The 17,994-nt window shown below is 46.9% G+C and overlaps 2 protein-coding genes across 3 annotated transcripts; both read left to right on the top strand.

The window, feature by feature from the left end:
• Positions 1–657: 657 nt before the first annotated feature.
• Positions 658–9,416, top strand: LOC114790005 (ribose-phosphate pyrophosphokinase 2). 2 transcript variants are annotated; one of them, XM_028979568.1, is made up of 7 exons: positions 658–910; positions 3,967–4,150; positions 5,395–5,493; positions 5,583–5,707; positions 5,879–6,052; positions 7,199–7,358; positions 8,358–9,416. In XM_028979568.1, the coding sequence occupies exons 1-7, from the start codon at positions 789–791 to the stop codon at positions 8,448–8,450; spliced, it is 957 nt and encodes a 318-aa protein (XP_028835401.1). In that variant the 5' UTR covers positions 658–788; the 3' UTR covers positions 8,451–9,416. The 2 variants fall into 2 exon arrangements, with proteins under 2 accessions (XP_028835401.1, XP_028835402.1); XM_028979569.1 differs by lacking the exon at positions 658–910 and adding an exon at positions 3,289–3,516.
• An 898-nt stretch (positions 9,417–10,314) lies between these two features.
• On the top strand, positions 10,315–12,443 carry gemin8 (gem (nuclear organelle) associated protein 8). Its single transcript, XM_028981438.1, has 3 exons — positions 10,315–10,524; positions 10,612–10,936; positions 11,927–12,443. Exons 1-3 carry the CDS (start codon positions 10,522–10,524, stop codon positions 12,181–12,183), a joined length of 585 nt encoding a protein of 194 aa, XP_028837271.1. The 5' UTR covers positions 10,315–10,521; the 3' UTR covers positions 12,184–12,443.
• The last annotated feature ends 5,551 nt before the right edge of the window (positions 12,444–17,994 follow it).

Genomic DNA, 17,994 nt, shown 5'->3' with positions numbered 1-17,994 from the left:
CGGCTGTACGTTTAGCCACTTTACTGTTCTTACAAAACTGGAAACACACAATTCTGTTTAAGTGGGACTTTATGAAAACGAAACATGCACGAAGTCGCTTCGAATAAGCGGACATGGCAACTCGGTTCTGTTTTCTGTCTTGCCGTAAAACTGTCGCCAAAAGTAATGATTGACCGGCAGGAGATTGATTTTGCTGTAACATTTTCTCCTAACAAAGCAATGTGTGATTGATAAAATAAGATAAAACACACAAGCATTACATCCCCTGAGCTTAGCGCCCCGCGTTTAAGCCAATCAAATGGAAGCACAAACGTTGCCAGGTCTGCAGTAAAACGGAATGCAAATAAAATTACTTGAACCCCCCCCCCCCATATTTTCAATATGAGCGTGCAAAATATAAAACAACTTTTTATTCCATGATCGGATCAAACACTAACACACATGTTCTTGTTTGCTGGTTAGACGACCAGCTCAACCAGATCTCACGAAAGCTTAGTTGTTTATTACATCGTAACAGTAACGTATGAAGACAATGTGGATTATTGTTGTGTGTAGTGTGTTTGGATATTCAAAATCTCAAATAAAGAGGAGTCCGCCGTGTTCGTTATGCAACTTTTTCTCGCCCTCTCTCGCGAGATCTGGCAACACGTGTCCCGTCGTATTTAGTGCGGCTCCCTTGTCACTTCCTCTCGACTCCGCGTCCAGGATGCCTCGCTTCTAGAGTCCCGGCCGCCGGTCGAAGCGTCTTCCGCCGGGGAATCGTGCGCCCCGTCGCCTCCGCAGCAGTCATGCCGAACATCGTGCTGTTCAGCGGCAGCTCGCACCACGACCTGTCCCAGCGGGTGGCGGACAGGCTGGGTCTGGAGCTGGGCAAGGTCATCACCAAGAAATTCAGCAACCAGGAAACGTGGTGAGCCACCGTGGGCGACGTTCTCGTGTTTTTTTAGCGACCTGCACAGCGCGTCAGCCCACGTGTGCGCGCGTTGCGCGGCCCCGCTGTTTACGCGGAAGCGCGCCTGTCGGGGCGACGCCGTATTCCTTATTTTTTTTGTCCGGCCGTCCGTGTATTATATGTTATTGCATGTTAATATAGAACATACAAATGTGCTTTATTTGCCTCCTTTTTTTTTGAACGGTGAATCACGTGACCGCCCCGGAGCACCTCCGATTTTTCGGTGTAAGTAAAGATGCGGTTGGGCGTGTTTGTCGCTGCTGCAGGACAGGGAGTCTGCGTGAATATGAATATGAATATGAACATGTGCGTGTTCGTTTGAGATTAGCCGCCGTCGGCAGCGCGAGTTTTCGGCTGTGGGGTTGCCAGATCTGGCGACCGAATCCTGCCGCCTGCGAAGTGACGTTTCAACGCTCCGAGGCGACTCTGTGTCGTCCGTCCGTCCGTCCGTCCGTCCGTCTGTTTCCCTCAACAGCCCTGCTGAAGCCTCAGTGAGCGTCCAGTAGGCTGGCTTTTACTCTCCTTAGCCAGCTTATTATGGTGTTGCAGGCCCACGGCGGTGACCTCTGTTGGTCTAAAGTACAAGGCGACCGGCCAGCCACATAACTAGACCCACACCGACCGTAATAAAGTGGCCAGAGTGTTGGAGCTTTCTGAGTGGCATGTTGTGCCATGTAAACACAGCATCGGTGGGCTTGGTACTCCATACATCAGCAGTGGGGCCGGACTCCGCTCCATCGGTTAATGTCCGGGTCGGTGCGGGGAGACCCCTGCGCAGACAGAGCCCCGAGGCGTTGGGGGTGCGGCCGGAAGAGAGGCGGCTGCGGGGAGTACGGGACCGGCCGAATGGGCAGAGATCTCAGAGACGCTGATATCGGCTTCCTCCGTTCACGCTTTGTGCGAATGTTCGGAACGGGACGACCAAACACTGCCCGCTTCCACGCTTTGATCCTATTGGTTGCGAGAAGTTGAACAAACTCGCTGATCTTCGTGACGTACAGGTCATGTCCAGCATTGCTATCTACCTCCACACGCCGTGTTCGGTCCCAACGCCCCCAGTCCAATGCCGTTTCGCCGATATCCCTGTATGATGGACAGTCATGCTCACCAATCTGATGTGTCTCATAGTAAAGCCACACCCACTTAAATGCAAGCAGGGACGCTCTTACAATCATTTTTCAATCTACGGTTACGCTACGGTTTTCAATACACAATGTAGTGACAAATCGCAAATTAAATCGCAATTCGGTTGTTTTTTGGCGATTAGAGCTGAGTGTTTTTTTTTTTTTTTTTTCTTCTCATACGATCACACCCCCCTCCCACCGTCAGATTTAATATCATAATGCCTCACTCATCCCTGCAAATGATTCCACACAGATATAGCTGGTTTATTTATAATCAGGTTTAAGAGTCTCTTACCAACCCCCAAACGTCACGGCAACCACAGATTTTTACAGACCAGATGCACTTTCTTTTTTATTTATTGACGTAACGTCCCCAACGCTGCGTCACCAGCCTGATTGGTTTTATTTCAACTTTCAATTTAGTTCCTTGAAGGCTCTGATGTGATACTTTTGCAGATTCTCGTATTAGTTAGACTGACAAGTAGGACAAAAAGATTGGATTATATTCCAAAATAATCTGTCTGCGGATAGCGCCCGGACGTAGGTTCCTTTCAGAGAGTCCGTGTTACGGTATTAATCTGGTGACTGGCCCTGGTATGGGGTTGCTGATCCTTATTTGCCTCGTCACTCACTTTGTCCCAGACTCTGACATACAGGCGACCTTTGACCTTGAGTAATGAACAAACCCCCTCGAGTTGATATCTGTCGATCTGGGCTTTGTTCACGTAAAGGGGAGAGATCAATTCACGGCCCTTTCCTGATGAGCATATGCGACGAGTCTGAACTTTAAACCGGCCAAGTCTGGAATGTTGGTCCTATGTCCTCGGTGTATCTCGTGTCCAGCCCTCACGTGCTGAGGGTCCCTTTCTGGGACTTGTAATTGATTTCAGCCAGCGGCTCATCTATTCTGCTGAGCACAGCGACTGGTCATGTGACCAATGAGTTTCGCGCTCTTGTGTTTGAGGAGTAGTGAAGTTGACCAAATCTCTACAGCTGGAACCAGATGATTTTACTCTGATTTTAAGTGAATAAAATTAATTTGAGTGTTAGTTCTCTTTCACTTCCGTTTAGGTCTCATGTTTATCACTACGCATGATTTTTACTGCAGAATAATCATCGTCACCACGTTCGGGAGGGTTGAGGGACACGTGACACAACCGGGAGGGAGTGGGGAACCTGGGAAGTAAACGCACATACAACCAACAAAATATAGGGTGAAAATCCAGAGTTTTATGATTTACAGTGAACAAGTGACTCGACACCCCCCTTTCCCAACAGGAGGGTACAATGCCGACACGATCCGAGACAGAGGGCACTTTCACGCCGGCGTACGTTTGCTCTGGTCTGAATCGGTTTCTTCCTGGTCTGGAAAAGTCCAAGCGAACGAAAAAATGTCCTCTCTGCTGATTGGTCCGATGCATCGCCGCGGGAACGTCAAAAGTAAATACAGGAAGCAAGTGGCATTGAAAATTACCCATAATTCACTGTTCTCAAATTCTGTGATTACAAACCCATGTTTAGAGTCTATTTGATTTGACTGGAGCACAAAACGAACTCGTACTACAACTCGTACTACAACTCGTACTATTAGCCTTTCAACAACACTACCCCATTCACACAAATCTCCAGTCCTTCAGCCACTCAGACCCTGTCTGTAGGTGACTAGGTGGCCTTGGCTCCTCCCCCCCGCAAACCCACCGATCTGCCCCAGACAGCCACCACCACCACAACACCATAAGGACGTAATGAGCTTTAATGCTTCTAAATATGATCGTTTTGATCACTCGGTCCCATATGCATTCAGAATTTACGCCTTCGTGTGCATCACTGTGGATGAGGAGGAGGATTTATGATTTTTATTATTTTTAATGATTATTTCTGTTTTTACAGCGTGGAGATCGGGGAGAGCGTCCGTGGCGAGGACGTCTACATCATACAGAGCGGCTGTGGCGAGATAAATGATAATCTAATGGAGCTCTTAATAATGATAAACGCCTGCAAGATCGCGTCATCGTCCCGCGTAACCGCCGTCATCCCGTGCTTCCCGTACGCCAGACAGGACAAGAAGGACAAGGTACAACTCTCCACTTTTTAAACTTGGGTGTCAGTGGCTTGGTGGGTAAGACACCTACTGAACAGACACATACTTCTGAACCCTGAGTGTCTCCAGGGGGGCTGTCCCCCTGTAAATAATGACGATAAGGGCGTCTTCACCGCCGATAAGATGGCGCGGGGACAGCAGCTGCCGCCCTCCTCCCCATCGATCCTCTCGTTGTTTTTGGTGATGCCGCGGTCGCAGTTTTCCATTCGGAGCAGCTCCCTGCTGATTGGGTTGAGCAGAGTTGAAAACACACACACACACACACACACACACACACACACACACACAAGCTCCTCCGCACTCAGCTTCTACCCGTCAGGTTTACATTATGTAAATGAGTTGCGTGAGTTTTGGGATGGAGAGAGCCTAGTGGGTAACACACTCTCATATGAACCAGAAGACCCAGGTTCAAATCCCACTTACTACCATCGTGTCCCTGAGCAAGACACTTAACCCTGAGTGTCTCCAGGGGGGGACTGTCCCTGTAACTACTGATTGTAAGTCGCTCTGGATAAGGGCGTCTGGTAAATGCTGTAAATGTAAATGTTGCGTCCCTCTGTTCGCCCTCTTTTTATAAATGGTGGGAAACATTGCGTCTTAAAACGTTACAGGAAAGCAGAGGAAATACGAGCGAAAGCTCGTTGGTTAAATGGTTGATGGTTAAAAGCAGAGGACACGTTTCCTTATGCTCACTTTTTACTGTACATTTGTGTAGGGAAAAATGGTTTTATTAAAAAAGCTTCAGCATGATGTCGTTCGTGAAGTTCACACTTGGTCAGACTTCCTTCATCCTCTCCTAAACATCTGGAACATTTTTCTCCACAGGGCAGTGGCCTCCTAGCGGGGAAGGAAGCGGACTCGTAACCGAAGGGTTGCAGGTTCAAGTCCTGAACCGGCAAGGTGCCACCGAGGTCTGCCCCCCGGGCGCCCGCCATGGCTGCCCCCGGCTCACCAAGGGTGATGGTTAAAAGCAGAGGACACGTTTCACTGTGATCAATTCACGTTCACAACGCTACAAAAACGTAACAACACAGAACTTCTTGTGCTTTATAGGGTGGTAGTGGCCTAGCAGGTAACACACTCGCCTATGAAGCAGAAGACCCAGGTTCAAACCCCACTTACTACCATCGTGTCCCTGAGCAAGACACTTAACCCTGAGTGTCTCCGGGGGGGGGACTGTCCCTGTAACTACTGATGGTAAATGTAAATGCTTCCAGAGTCGCGCCCCCATCTCTGCGAAGCTGGTGGCCAACATGCTGTCCGTGGCCGGAGCCGACCACATCATTACCATGGACCTGCACGCGTCGCAGATACAGGTCCGCCTCCACCCGCCGCAATTCCCCTTTTGACTTCGCTCCGGCCCTCCGCCGTCAACGTCACGGTTCTCTCTGCTTACCTGTTGAAGGGCTTCTTTGACATCGCTGTCGACAACCTGTATGCTGAGCCGGCGGTCCTACAGTGGATCCGAGAGAACATTCCAGAGTGGAAGAACTGCATCATCGTTTCGCCGGATGCAGGGGGAGCCAAACGGTGCGTTTAATAGTCTAAAGCTTCCAAATAAGAAACAATATTTTATTAGATCTAAATTAGATCTTTACTAGTTAGATCTTTGCCCTTACAGTGAAGCATATCACCTGTGGGTGGAGCCTAAGACATGTTTGTCCCGCCCACTCTGTAACGTGTCTGTGTGCTTTGTCTCAGGGTGACCTCCATCGCCGACCGCCTCAACGTAGAGTTCGCGCTCATCCATAAAGAGCGGAAAAAAGCCAACGAGGTCGACCGCATGGTCCTGGTGGGAGACGTCAAGGACCGCGTGGCCATTCTGGTGGATGACATGGCCGACACGTGCGGCACAATCTGCCACGCCGCTGACAAGTGAGACCCCGCTGTTCAAGCAAAGAGGTCACTCTGTAGATGCGGCGTCTGCGTCTTCTGTTCTTCCCCAATTGAAAGTAATATTTCATATATGAACGCCGTGTAAATGATCCCTAACTTAAACCCATCACATCGAATAACATTGCTCATTACGAAACTTAAATGTTTTCTAGCATCAGCGCTTCACTTACTTACAGTAATGAGCGTCATTTCCATTGGGGCATAGCTTCCGGTGCGGCTTTTGCGTTCATGTTGACCCTTCTGGGCCACATTATTTTCCTCACACATCCTAATCCCAGTTTTTGATGCTCAATAAATTACACGAAAAACGAAGTGACTCTCACTGATATTACTTATAACGATTAAAAAAAGTCTATGGGGAGCTTTCAGAACTTGGTCCTGTGTTAGAAGGTGGTAGTAGCCTAGTGGGTAAGACACTCGCCTGTGAACCAGAAGACCCGGGTTCAAATCCCACTTACTACCATTGTGTCCCTGAGCAAGACACTTAACCTTAAGTTGCTCCAGGGAGACTGTCCCTGTAAATACTGATTGTGAGTCGCTCTGGATAAGGGCGTCTGATAAATGCTGTAAATGTAAATGTTGTGATGAGTTATAATCCAACAGGCTGAAGAACAGCTTCTACCCGCGGCTAATCAGAACCCTCAATTCATCAGATCGATGACTTTCCCCTATACGGACATCCCACTGCTTCTACTGTCTAAGACCATGTGCAATAACCTTGCAAATATCTTTTTAAAATAGTTTCACTCACTTTTACTGTCCATAACCCTATACACACACACACTTAATTTTTTTTATTATTATTATATAATTATATTATTGTATATACCCCTCCCAATATCTTGTACTGACAATAGTCACTTTTTTGTTTCGGCAACTATACAATGACAATAAAAGAGTACAGTTATATTGATTATGCACTAAATAAAACCGGTCCATGTCTACAGCGTACATTCTATGCAGAAACTCAAGGCCAAGATTCCCACACACATTCTCAGTGGTTCCCAGATACAGAGTTTTCCCACCTCATCTTGGAATGAAAATGTTCTGCAGGTGCGACCCGTGGGACTGGGCTGACAACAGTGCTATCTCTTTCTCACACATGTGCCATGTTTGTGTCTCCAGGTTGATCTCAGCAGGAGCGATTAAGGTCTACGCCATCCTCACCCACGGCATCTTCTCTGGCCCTGCCATCTCGCGCATCAACAGCGCCCCATTTGAGGCTGTGGTCGTCACCAACACCATCCCACAAGAGGAGAAGATGAAGCAGTGTCCCAAGATCCAGGTGAGGCTCACAGAGTTGCAGCTCATGCCAGTTCCCTCCGCACAAAGCCTTTCTACAAAGTGAAATGGGATTTCAGAAAAGTGGCACATGCGATCCATTCATATTTACAGCATTTACCAGACGCCCTTATCCAGAGCAACTTACAATCAGTAGTTACAGGGACAGTTCCCCCCCTGGAGACACTCAGGGTTAAGTGTCTTGCTCAGGGACACAATGGTAGTAAGTGGGATTTGAAGGGTGGTAGTAGCCTAGTGGGTAACACACTCGCCTGTGAACCAGAAGACCCGGGTTCGAATCCCACTTACTACCATTGTGTCCCTGAGCAAGACACTTAACCCTAAGTTGCTCCAGGGAGACTGTCCCTGTAACTACTGATTGGAAGTCGCTCTGGATAAGGGCATCTGATAAATGCTGTAAATGTAAAATGAACCTGAGTCTTCTGGTTCATAGGTGAGTGTGGGGTTGCAGTACCACTGCAGGTCCGCCAGAGGCGCTATTGCGTTACTGCAGCTCTGTCCTAGAGGTCCATGGCTAATGTGTGCTCATGAACTGTGTGAAATTACTATTACAATATATATTTTTAAATCCAATACATTTCTTTTTAAAAAGAGAATAAGGAAACCACACTCTTGGGGGGGAATTAATTTGTCAAGGGCTTATCACATATACAGAAAACTACTCCAGTGGTAACCATATTTACAAATTAACATCAGTCTTTTTGGTGCCCTTTTAATGCGCATTCTGGTCGAACTGTATGTGAAGTAGATCATGTCAGAAACTAAAGTGTAGTTTAAAAAAATGTATATATATATATATTTTTTTTTCAGTTTTGTGCAAAAACTATCATGTGCCTTCATGCTTTTTAAATGCCTGCAGCTGTTTGGGGGTTTGAAGGAAAATTTATAACTTTATTACGACTCTGGTCTTTGTGCAGCGGCATGGGACTGCTCATGTGACTCCAGTCTAATAGGACCAATGTGATTGTCTTCTGCCTTCCAGGTCATCGACATCTCCATGATCCTGGCCGAGGCCATCCGCCGGACCCACAACGGGGAGTCTGTGTCCTACCTCTTCAGTCACGTGCCCTTGTAACTCGGCCAATCTCGGCTCACCTTCTTCCTGTTGTCCAGTCAGCAACCAGCTACGCTGCACACATCCTTCTGCAAACCTGGCAACCCGTTGTGGCTCGACGCTGTGGGCCCACATTCCTCTGTTTTTACCCACAATGCAAATCTTCCCATGTGGCTCTTTCTGTGCACGTGCTGTTTTGGTTCCAGAGCTTACTGGCAATAATCTTGACCAAAGAATTTAGTTTTCTACTGTTCTCCCATTTTACCTCAATGGGGGGAAAACGTGTTCTTTTAATAACAGATTCTGTGTGGTAGGTCCTTTTACTGTCACTTTGACTGTCATTGATTTGATTTTGATTTCTTGGACTGAGATACACATGCATGCAGGCACACACTCACTCACTCACACACATACACACACAGCTGAGGGTGCAGAGAAATCCTAACTACCCCCAATATCTGTTTTAACCTATTGTGGCACAAGTATGCATTATTTCCACCAGTGTAGCAGTTAGTGCGCAGATGCTACGCCAAAGTCTTCAGCGGTGCTCCGTTTTCGACCTGAAGGTAAATCCATTTCAGTCCTGCTCCCATTCAGAGGCTCTGGGATCTTTCCCAACGCTGGCTTGTTCTTCAGACTGCTGACATTTCACAGAACCCTTTTAATCTGTAGTGAACATTCCCATAATGACATTGTCACCACTCTGAGGGTTACCTTATGCAAATAAATCCGCTCTGCAGTCAGATCTCAGTTGGTTTTGCTGTGTTGGTCGTTGCACATTTTTTCCTAGACATTGATGCCAGCTGTGAAATTTTTGCACTGACTTAGTCAGTCTTTGGGCATGTAATAAATTGGATGTACACACACGCAGGGTTTTTGAATAGTGCAGTAGTACTTCACTGTCTTGTGCTCACGAGTGCGCCCTGCTCTGTGTGCTCATTTTGTTCTTCCAGTTTGAATGAAATAAAGATTTTGACAGACTCCCGAGCCCCGTCATGTCATGTGGTCGTGGCTTTTTTCGTCAGTGGTGGTGCGTTTCCCCAGCCCTGGTCCTGGAGGAACATCTGCCCCACTCATCATCGGGCCATTAAGTAACACCAGAGCCTAATGGAGGTAGGCCTGGAGTGAAGACCCCCATCGTCACATCTGCAGCCGTCCATTGGAACAAAATTCACATTAACATTCTGATATTGTCATTCTATCAAGTACTTCCACAGAACAAAGAAACTAAAGTATCTATGTAAATAATACAATTTAAATGCATAAAAAACAAGCAGCAAAACAGCCCCCTATTCATGGGGGTTTAATATAAAGTAACTGAAATGTATGAGCAATCTCTAAGAGTAATTTCTGGTAGCAGTCCACTGCTGGTCTTAGAACAGAACAGAATAGAATGCCTTTTATTCTCACTCTACACACGTCATGTACAATCGCTGCAGAAAATAGTACACGAAATATGCAAGATTACAACAAGGTGGTTGTTATTGCCTCCATTTCATGATCATTTAAGAACTGTCCGACAGGAGCTGCTGCATCGTTAAATGAATAACGGGAAATTCGCGTTAATCTGGACCACGTGTGAGCCAGTGGACTCAAAAAGTTTAGGTCCGTTAAAGTTGTAGTACGACAGCGCTGATCTTTTGGGGTGTAAAACGTCCTCGTTCTTCGGCAGAGCAGGAGTAGATTCGTTGTGACGAAATGAATCGTTTTCACCCAAAGGTTGATCGCCCGGAGTTCTGAATTCTGAGGCACTGCGTGTTCTCGCCAGACCGTCGAGATTCACGAACCTCCGTCACCGGGACCTGCGCAGTTTGCGTTGCGTCGTGTCCCCGCCTCGCCTGCAGGGGGCAGCAGCGCGCATGCGCTCGGTCAAGTCAGCCATTTAGCGTTAGAAGAAGCGCCAGGGTACCTTGGTAGTAGCAGCAGCGCTCCGCGGACTTTGCGCAACATGCGGTAGAAGTGTAGTAGTAGTAAACAAAGTGCCTGGTGCTGAGGTATGAAGTTAGTGCGTGTTTTTTCTAGCGTTGTGTAAAAAGTTCCGCGCAGTTATCCATTTTCTTCACCGGCAGGAAAAGCATAATCTTTTCACGTGATGGTAAGTTTAACCTCAGAAAAAAAAGTCAGCGGTAAAAAAAAAAACAACTGTAATTTAATTCCATCTTTTTTGTTTGTTTGTTTGCAGGCCAGCGGGTCGCACCCCGATACCTGGTACTGTAGCCCCGTTTACGCCCGCTACTGGCAGCATTACCAGCAGGCCATGAGCTGGCTCCACAGGCACCGACAGGCGTACAGCAAGGCCCTGGAGGCCGCCTGGGGCCCCGTGGCGTGGCCCCGTGGCTCCTCCGACTGGCACGTGGGTGCTGCGGGGAATTCGGGGTCCGAGGAGGAGGAAGAGGAGACATCGGACGGGTCCAGCAGCGGGGTGGAGTGTGACGTCACTCGCATGGACATTACCGACGAGCTGCGAGAGTACTTCGCTCAGACCGAGAGACACCGGGAGGAGCTCAGTGAGTGTGTGATGCGTGATGTCACAGGGCCGTAGTGGCCCAGTGGTTAACACACCGGCCTATGAACCAGAAGCCCCGGGTTCGAACCCCACTTTCTACCATCGTGTCCCTGAGCAAGACTCCTAACCCTGAATGTCTTTGGGGGTGAGACAGTCCTCTTGCTATCCCTCCCCCTGGCCAATCACACCGTGACCTATGCTGACCTATGGCAAGCATTTTTTCACTTTTCACATAGCTAGAATTGATATGAATTTTCACATATCCATAATTTCATTCTTCCTATCCACAATTTCTCTTTCAGATATTTACATTTACGTCATTTATCAGCGACTTGCAATCAGTAGTTACAGGGCCCATCCCCCTCTGGACACAATGGTGGTACGTGGGGGTTCTGTTCCCCATTAGGCCACTCCCACCTCATTATCCAGTTCTTACTGTTCACAGTATTCATTTTGAATTTACAAAATTAACACTTTTCCGATATCCATAATGGACACAGGTCAGATTCTAAACCAACAGATTCAATCCGAACCAGCATTTTTTTTTCCAGCAGTTAAGAGTGACCGTAACCATCAAACCATCACTCAAGTTCAAGTTGAGCTTTCAGCTACGTACATTTACATTTACAGCATTTATCAGACGCCCTTATCCAGGGGACACTCCCCCTGGAGCAACTTAGGGTTAAGTGTCTTGCTCAGGGACACAATGGTAGTAAGCGGGATTTGAACCCAGGTCTTCTGGTTCATAGGCGAGAGTGTTACCCACTAGGCTACTACCACCCCAACGTACATGTTAGGCAGTACAGAGTGAAACGAAACAACCCTGGTGCTACGTGTAACATTTAAACAACCTTACATACTGACATAAAGTGACCATGTGTGACAATGAGACAGCAATGAGACAGACAGCATTCTTTGAACATTACATTTTTTTTATGCTTTATAACAAGATTGTTATTCACTGTCCCTAACTTTCTCTTCTCTCGCGCAGAGCGGCAGCAGCAGGAGGATGCGGAGCGCCATGGCACGTATGTGTTGGCCGACCAAGACCCTCGCAGCGCTCCGAGGTTCTCAGCGGCGCCTCCTATGGAGCGTCCCGGGGAGAGGAGGAGTGCCGAGATGAAGAAGCTGTACGGGAAAGACGCGCCGCGCATCCAGGCCATGGAGGCCGCCATGCAGCTGACCTTTGACCGGAACTGCGACCGCAAGCAGCCCAAGTACTGGCCTGTGATCCCGCTCCGACTCTGAGGGACTGAATATTCCTGATATTCCTGGTTTCTTCTCCATTACAGCCAAACCTCACAGGTCATTTCTGTTTAATGGTCATTGCAGATTTTTACATTTGTCCACCACTTTTAGAATTGCTACAGGTGAAGAGCTCCACCAGGCCAGTAGGGGGTGCTGTGGATCAGTAGTGGGGGTGTCACTGGTGGTCGAATCAGGAGTAGATAGATGCTCGTCTGAAAAACTGGACCGATGAAGGACTGAAGGTTTTTTTTTTTTTTTTTTTTTTTTTTTCCCCCCTTCTCCCCCAGTCCTGCCCGTGTTGTGTTCAGGGTCTGCAGCTGCTGCCTCTGACCTCTTCCACCCCAGCGCTCTGATATGCAGAGCTGGAACATGTTCATGGTGGAGCCCTGGTCGGGTCATGATGGCTCAGACATGCTATTTTCAAATCTTGCAGTTTAAAAATTCTCCTTTTCTTGGCCATTAAATCTACTCTACTTCATTTTTTTTTTCTTCAGCACCAGTTTTTATTGTATTTGCGGTCTTGTTTGTTCAGGCATGCTATCATGTAAAATAAAGTTATAGTTTTGGTTTTAATTTATCCCAAGGACAACAGTTCCTGAAGACTCTGCTCTTTTTGTGAGGCCGGGCCCACGTTGCAGCGCATCGCTCCTCGTGGCATCATCTTCGCCTAACTAGGTCACAGCAGCCTCCCCCGCGCTGGCGAACTAATGCGTTTTGTCTGCTGCTGCTGCTGTTTTTTTTTTTTTTTTTTTTTTTTTGTACATTTTAGATGCACTTTGTTCCTCTGGGCAGAATAGGGTTTTATGTAAAAGCAGACTTAATAAAAAAAAAAAGTTTTTTGTAAATTGTGTAAATGTTCTCCTTTGCCACCTTGTCCTTCAAATTTGACATAAACTGTTTAAAGCGCAGCGGTGAATTTTATTGGTGTGCCTGAAAAAGAACATCCAAACATTCGTATAAAGATGCAGAGTAGACCTTTGTTGAACCCCAGCACAGTGTTCATCTAAAGCAAACCATCGGCGATCCATTTTATTTCATCCACCCTCGGTTCACAGGTCATGTTCTTGTACACAGCTCAAAACAAAGGCAACACAAAAAGTTGCCATCCTAGATCTGAATGAATGAATGAAATATTCTTATTAAATACTTCCTTTATGTAGTTGAATGTGCTGACGACATAATCATACAAAAATGATCAAGCCATGGAAGTCAAATCCTTAAAACAAGTCAAAATGAGGCTGAGTAGTGTGTGTGGCCTCCATGTTCCTGTATGACCTCCCTACAACGCCTGGACATGCTCCTTATGAGGTGGCGGATGGTCTCCTGAGGGATCCGGAAACTCCTGGACCATCTGTGGTGCAACTGCTGATGCACGTGGCAACTGACAGCGGATTTGCTCTCTGAATATCAGCCTGTAGTATTAACTATGAAGCGTGGTGAACAGGTGAAACACTCCTGACGTCTGTCTGACAGATGGAGGGGCTGCATTTTTAGGATTAAAATGCTTTATTTGAGCTGTAATAATTTGGAGCATTTGTAAGCAAGTTCACGATCACATTGTGGGTCGCAGGCGTTTTGAACAGAATTTTAACGGGAATAACTGTTAAAAATAATAACTTTCTTTTTTTTTTTTTTGCCCTTTGGTGTGAAATGTGTTTGCTTGGACATAAAAGCAGAGCAAAAATTTGGCATAGAATACCTTCAAAACAGCGATTTGAAAGCCCAGATGTTTGTAGGGTGCCACCAGCCCTGTCCTCTTTTACAGCATTTACCTGAACAGGTGAGTACTTCTACAGTCATTCACGCTCGTGGCTGTAGGAGAATGTGAGGACGGGTCACGTGACGGGACACTTGGTGAAAGCCACGCCCTCCTAGTCGACGCTGGGTGATCCGTCCGACGGAATCTGGGCCAAAAGGATTATGGGTGGGGGCTGTTAAGCTCGTCATCAAAGATAATAAAAACTGACATGGCAGTTCCTCCTCCACCGAGGAAGCCCAGATTCGAACACCTATCCACGAGTGGAGACACTATCTCACTGCCTTAGGCCCCGTCCACGAAAAAGGGTTTTTGGTTTCTAGAAACACCTGCGTCCACACGGGACGCCCGTCATCAAACACGAAGACGCAGAGAACGTCCCGAAAGCTGTTCTAACCCCTCTCTACGTCTGTAACTCCCCGCTCTCTTTGTTTGGCATCTAGTTCTCCTTTGCTGTGAGTTGAACGTGTCTTCACCCTCGTCTTTTCTTCAGGGGTTATAGGTCATTGTTTTCTGTCCCCATTTCGCTACTCAGTGGTGTAATAAAAAGGTGTTGTGGAGATTTGAACTCTGTTCTCTTGCAACAAAAGGCATTTTTTACCTTTAAAAACACATTGTGAATCTGCCGATTATTGGCCCTGACAGGAAAGTTGCGTATCATTATTATTATTACTACTACTACTACTTAATGGGGTTTGCTATGCAGGTAAATTAACCTGGGCTTGTAATATCAACTAGTTTTAAGAAAGACTTTTTTTTTTCTTTTCTTCCTCCGTTTGTGGCGCCCCCTGGAGGGATGGAGTAGTCACAATGAAGCCAGTTTCTACGTATGTCTCCCTGCACTGGTTTGTACATTGCACTACATATATCTCTTGTGCTCTTGTTCCATGCAAAAAAAAAATTTAAATACTCCCTGCGGAAAAAACCTTGTTCCACTGGGCTGATACATCAGCGTTTTCACAAAATTATTCCCTCTAGAACCCATTTTTAAAACAAGAACCTTTCTGAGTCCCCTGAAACGTCATCTCCGTATGGACGCTGGGCCAGATGGCATCGAAATGTTCCTGTTTTAGAGACAGTAACTGGCTGCAGCCGAATGATGCTGCTTCGGAACAGTCCTCAGTAAATAAAAGCCGTGGTGTCACCGTGGCCACCCAGTCCGGCTGATGCAACGTCAGGTGTCCAGTGTAGAAGTGAAACTGGACACTGAGACTTCCAACCTGTTGGAGCCTGCAGCCATGCTGCCCTGTGTCAAAAGGACCCTGCCACGTTCACCGTGGCTCCACTAGGACGGTGGCTGTATGTGACTTTAATGAGGTCACCACCTCTTTCAGGCGCTCAGGCGGAGCGTTAATGTGGAAAAAGCGGGGACGCGCTGGCAGCTTCCCCTCCGAAGGGCCATAAACAGCAGCGCCGGCTGCTTCCTTCTATGGGAGAGCGGCCCCGCACACGACTCCTGATGAAGCCCAGAGACGAATAAAAACAGAGCTATTTACAGCAAGCGCCGGCGTGGAAATCTAGTCAGGGAACAGGAATGGGTTTGTACGTATTTGCACAAATACACTGAAGAAAAGTACATTGTATGACTTTTTTTAAAATCATTATTATGCATTTTATTGCATGAAATAAGAATTCACCTACCAATCGGCAAGAATTCAGATTCTCACAGGCCTGTTATTTGTCCTTTAAGAATCACTCCTGTCCTCCACTCAATAACCTGTATTAATTGCCCCTGTTTGAACTAATTTCCTTTAAAAAAAAAAACTAAAATCTGTTTAAGGACACCAGGGACAATGCTGTGGACCTGCACAAGGCTGGGATGGGATAGGGAACCGCGGGCAGACATCTTGGTGGGAAGCAGGAAACTGTTCACTGCCAGACAGACCATCAGAACACTGAACACTCAGGGACTTTCCCCTTTGGACTAACACACACATATTCTTATATGTTTAGAAAATATTATCTATGAATGCACTGTTCTGTTTCGCACAGCGCTATTTTGCACCTTCATTATTCAATTCACCAGTTAAGCGCCGTCTGTCTCTTTCTTGTCTACATGTTTTTTGTTAAATGGTCCTCTTACTCCGTCTGCGTCCCCATGCACTTCATAGCCCAGTTTGTCGACGTCGCACGCGCTCACTTTTTGTCGGTCTGAAACTTTGTTTAAATGTTACGTGTAGCACCAGGTTCCGGCGAAATGTTGTTTCATTTCACTATGTTCTGTCTAACACGTATGTATCTGAAATGACAATTAAACTCAACTTGAACTTGAACGTGAGATGACTGGGGCTCCAGCATAAGAACCTTGAGGGATCAAACTGGAGGACCTGGTGAATGACCTGAAGAGAGCCGGGACCACAATACGATGGTAAGGTACACTACGACGTCATGGATTAAAATCCGGCACCTGCTCAAGCCAGCACATGTCCAGGCCCGTCTAAAGTTTGCCAAAGGCCATCTGGAGGAACCAGAGGTGACATGGGTGAAGGATTCCTCGGTCAGATAGAATAGAATTTTTTGAACTCCACTCGTTTTGTTAGGAGGAAGAATGATGAGTACAACCCAAAAACACCATCCCAACTGTGAAGCATGGGGTGGAAACATACGGTTTTTCTGCCAAGGGGACAGGACGACTGCACCGCATTAAGGAGAGGATATTTTAAAAGGAGCTGCAGAGCACCTTCCTGACGATGGTTGGCTTGCTTCCTTACCTTCATGGTGACAGAGACAGACAGAATGGACATTTTTAAGCCCACTGAGACATACTCTTTGTAATTTTGGGCTATACAAAAATTCAATTGGTGGTTTTGTTAAGGCTGTGGTGTCCCAGTGGGTAAGGAAGTGGACTCGTAACAGAAGTGTTGTGGGTTCAAATCCTGAACCGTCAAAGGTGTCATTGACGTCCCTGGATCAAGGTACTGTCCCCGCACACTGCTCCCCAGGTGCCTGTCATGGCTGCCCACTGCTCAGGAAGGGTGACGGTTAAATACAGAGGACACATTTCTTTGTGTCACTGTGTGCTGTGCTGTGTTTCACAATGACAAAAACAATCACTTTCACTTCCCTTTTAAGAATTATTTAAAAGTCACCACCTTAAATATAACGCTTCCACTTTGCAAACTGCAGTCACTGGAAGACCAAATGAAAAAGGGACTTGATGCTGCAGTAACTCATTATTACCCCTGGTGGTGCACAGCGGTATCACACAACAAGGCTGGCCACTGCCAGCAGCGTAGTATGCTAAATTAAGTAATAAAAAACTTCTCAATTGTTCCATCTTCATCCCATTCTGTGGGTAATTTCTGTTTTTCCTTTTTGATGTCCTGAACCAAAATGCACAGAAGTTAACTTGAAAATGTTCAGCGTATTGACCATTTTGTGTTTGTGTGTATGTGAGATTAGGTGTGTGTGTGTCTGTGTGTGTGTGTGTGTGTGTGTGTGTGTGCACAGCTGGATGCCGAGGCTGAGACGGTGCCAGTGAATTTGTTCTCCCTGCACCAGACAAGCGCGTAATCTGCGTCCCACAAATCCAAAGATCATTATGGGATGCCATAATCGCTCTGGAGATCTGCCCCCGTGCCATGCCACTTGTCAATCACACCTCATTTGCATGCACACGCCCCTCCCCTGAGTGATTCCCTCGCTCCGGGTTGAGAACATACTGTAAAAAAAAGAACACAGTAAAGCATCTGCACACACGTACTCCCCTCATTCTGAATCCACTCGTTTTTCTAGGGGACCAAACGTTTATGTCTGTGTTTGGGTGGCGCTACTCCTCCGTCGCCTTCACATGCAGTGAATCGTTTTTTCGTGGTGCTGGTTGCATTGCGGATGTTTCCGGATGTCGGGTACTATCTGCCCGCGCTGCAGTCAGGCCTGGTTTATGCCACGTTTTATAGCTGAGTGCTTCAAGACGAGTGTCACCAGAAACAGAGCAATAAAGCGATACAGCTCTGGAGAGTCATCAATCGCTCATTCCACACATTTGATTATGAATGATTATACTTCTGAAATTCTTAATTCAACTAATGATCACAAATATTTCATCTTGTACT

The sequence above is a fragment of the Denticeps clupeoides genome, chromosome 5 (assembly GCF_900700375.1).
Source record: "Denticeps clupeoides chromosome 5, fDenClu1.1, whole genome shotgun sequence".
NCBI classification, from domain to species: domain Eukaryota; kingdom Metazoa; phylum Chordata; class Actinopteri; order Clupeiformes; family Denticipitidae; genus Denticeps; species Denticeps clupeoides.
The sequence above is the reverse complement of the archived record's forward strand: the minus strand, read 5'-3'. Positions and strand labels throughout refer to the sequence as shown.

Bases quoted from the DNA above. Each gene is read 5' to 3' on its own strand.
- gemin8 (XM_028981438.1), top strand. The intron at 10,937-11,926 runs GTGAGTGTGTGA...TCTCTCGCGCAG, and splicing joins GAGACACCGGGAGGAGCTCA to AGCGGCAGCAGCAGGAGGAT.
- LOC114790005 (XM_028979568.1), top strand. From the start codon at position 789: ATGCCGAACATCGTGCTGTTCAGCGGCAGCTCGCACCACGACCTGTCC. The intron at 911-3,966 runs GTGAGCCACCGT...CTGTTTTTACAG, and splicing joins TTCAGCAACCAGGAAACGTG to CGTGGAGATCGGGGAGAGCG. The intron at 5,708-5,878 runs GTGCGTTTAATA...GCTTTGTCTCAG, and splicing joins GATGCAGGGGGAGCCAAACG to GGTGACCTCCATCGCCGACC.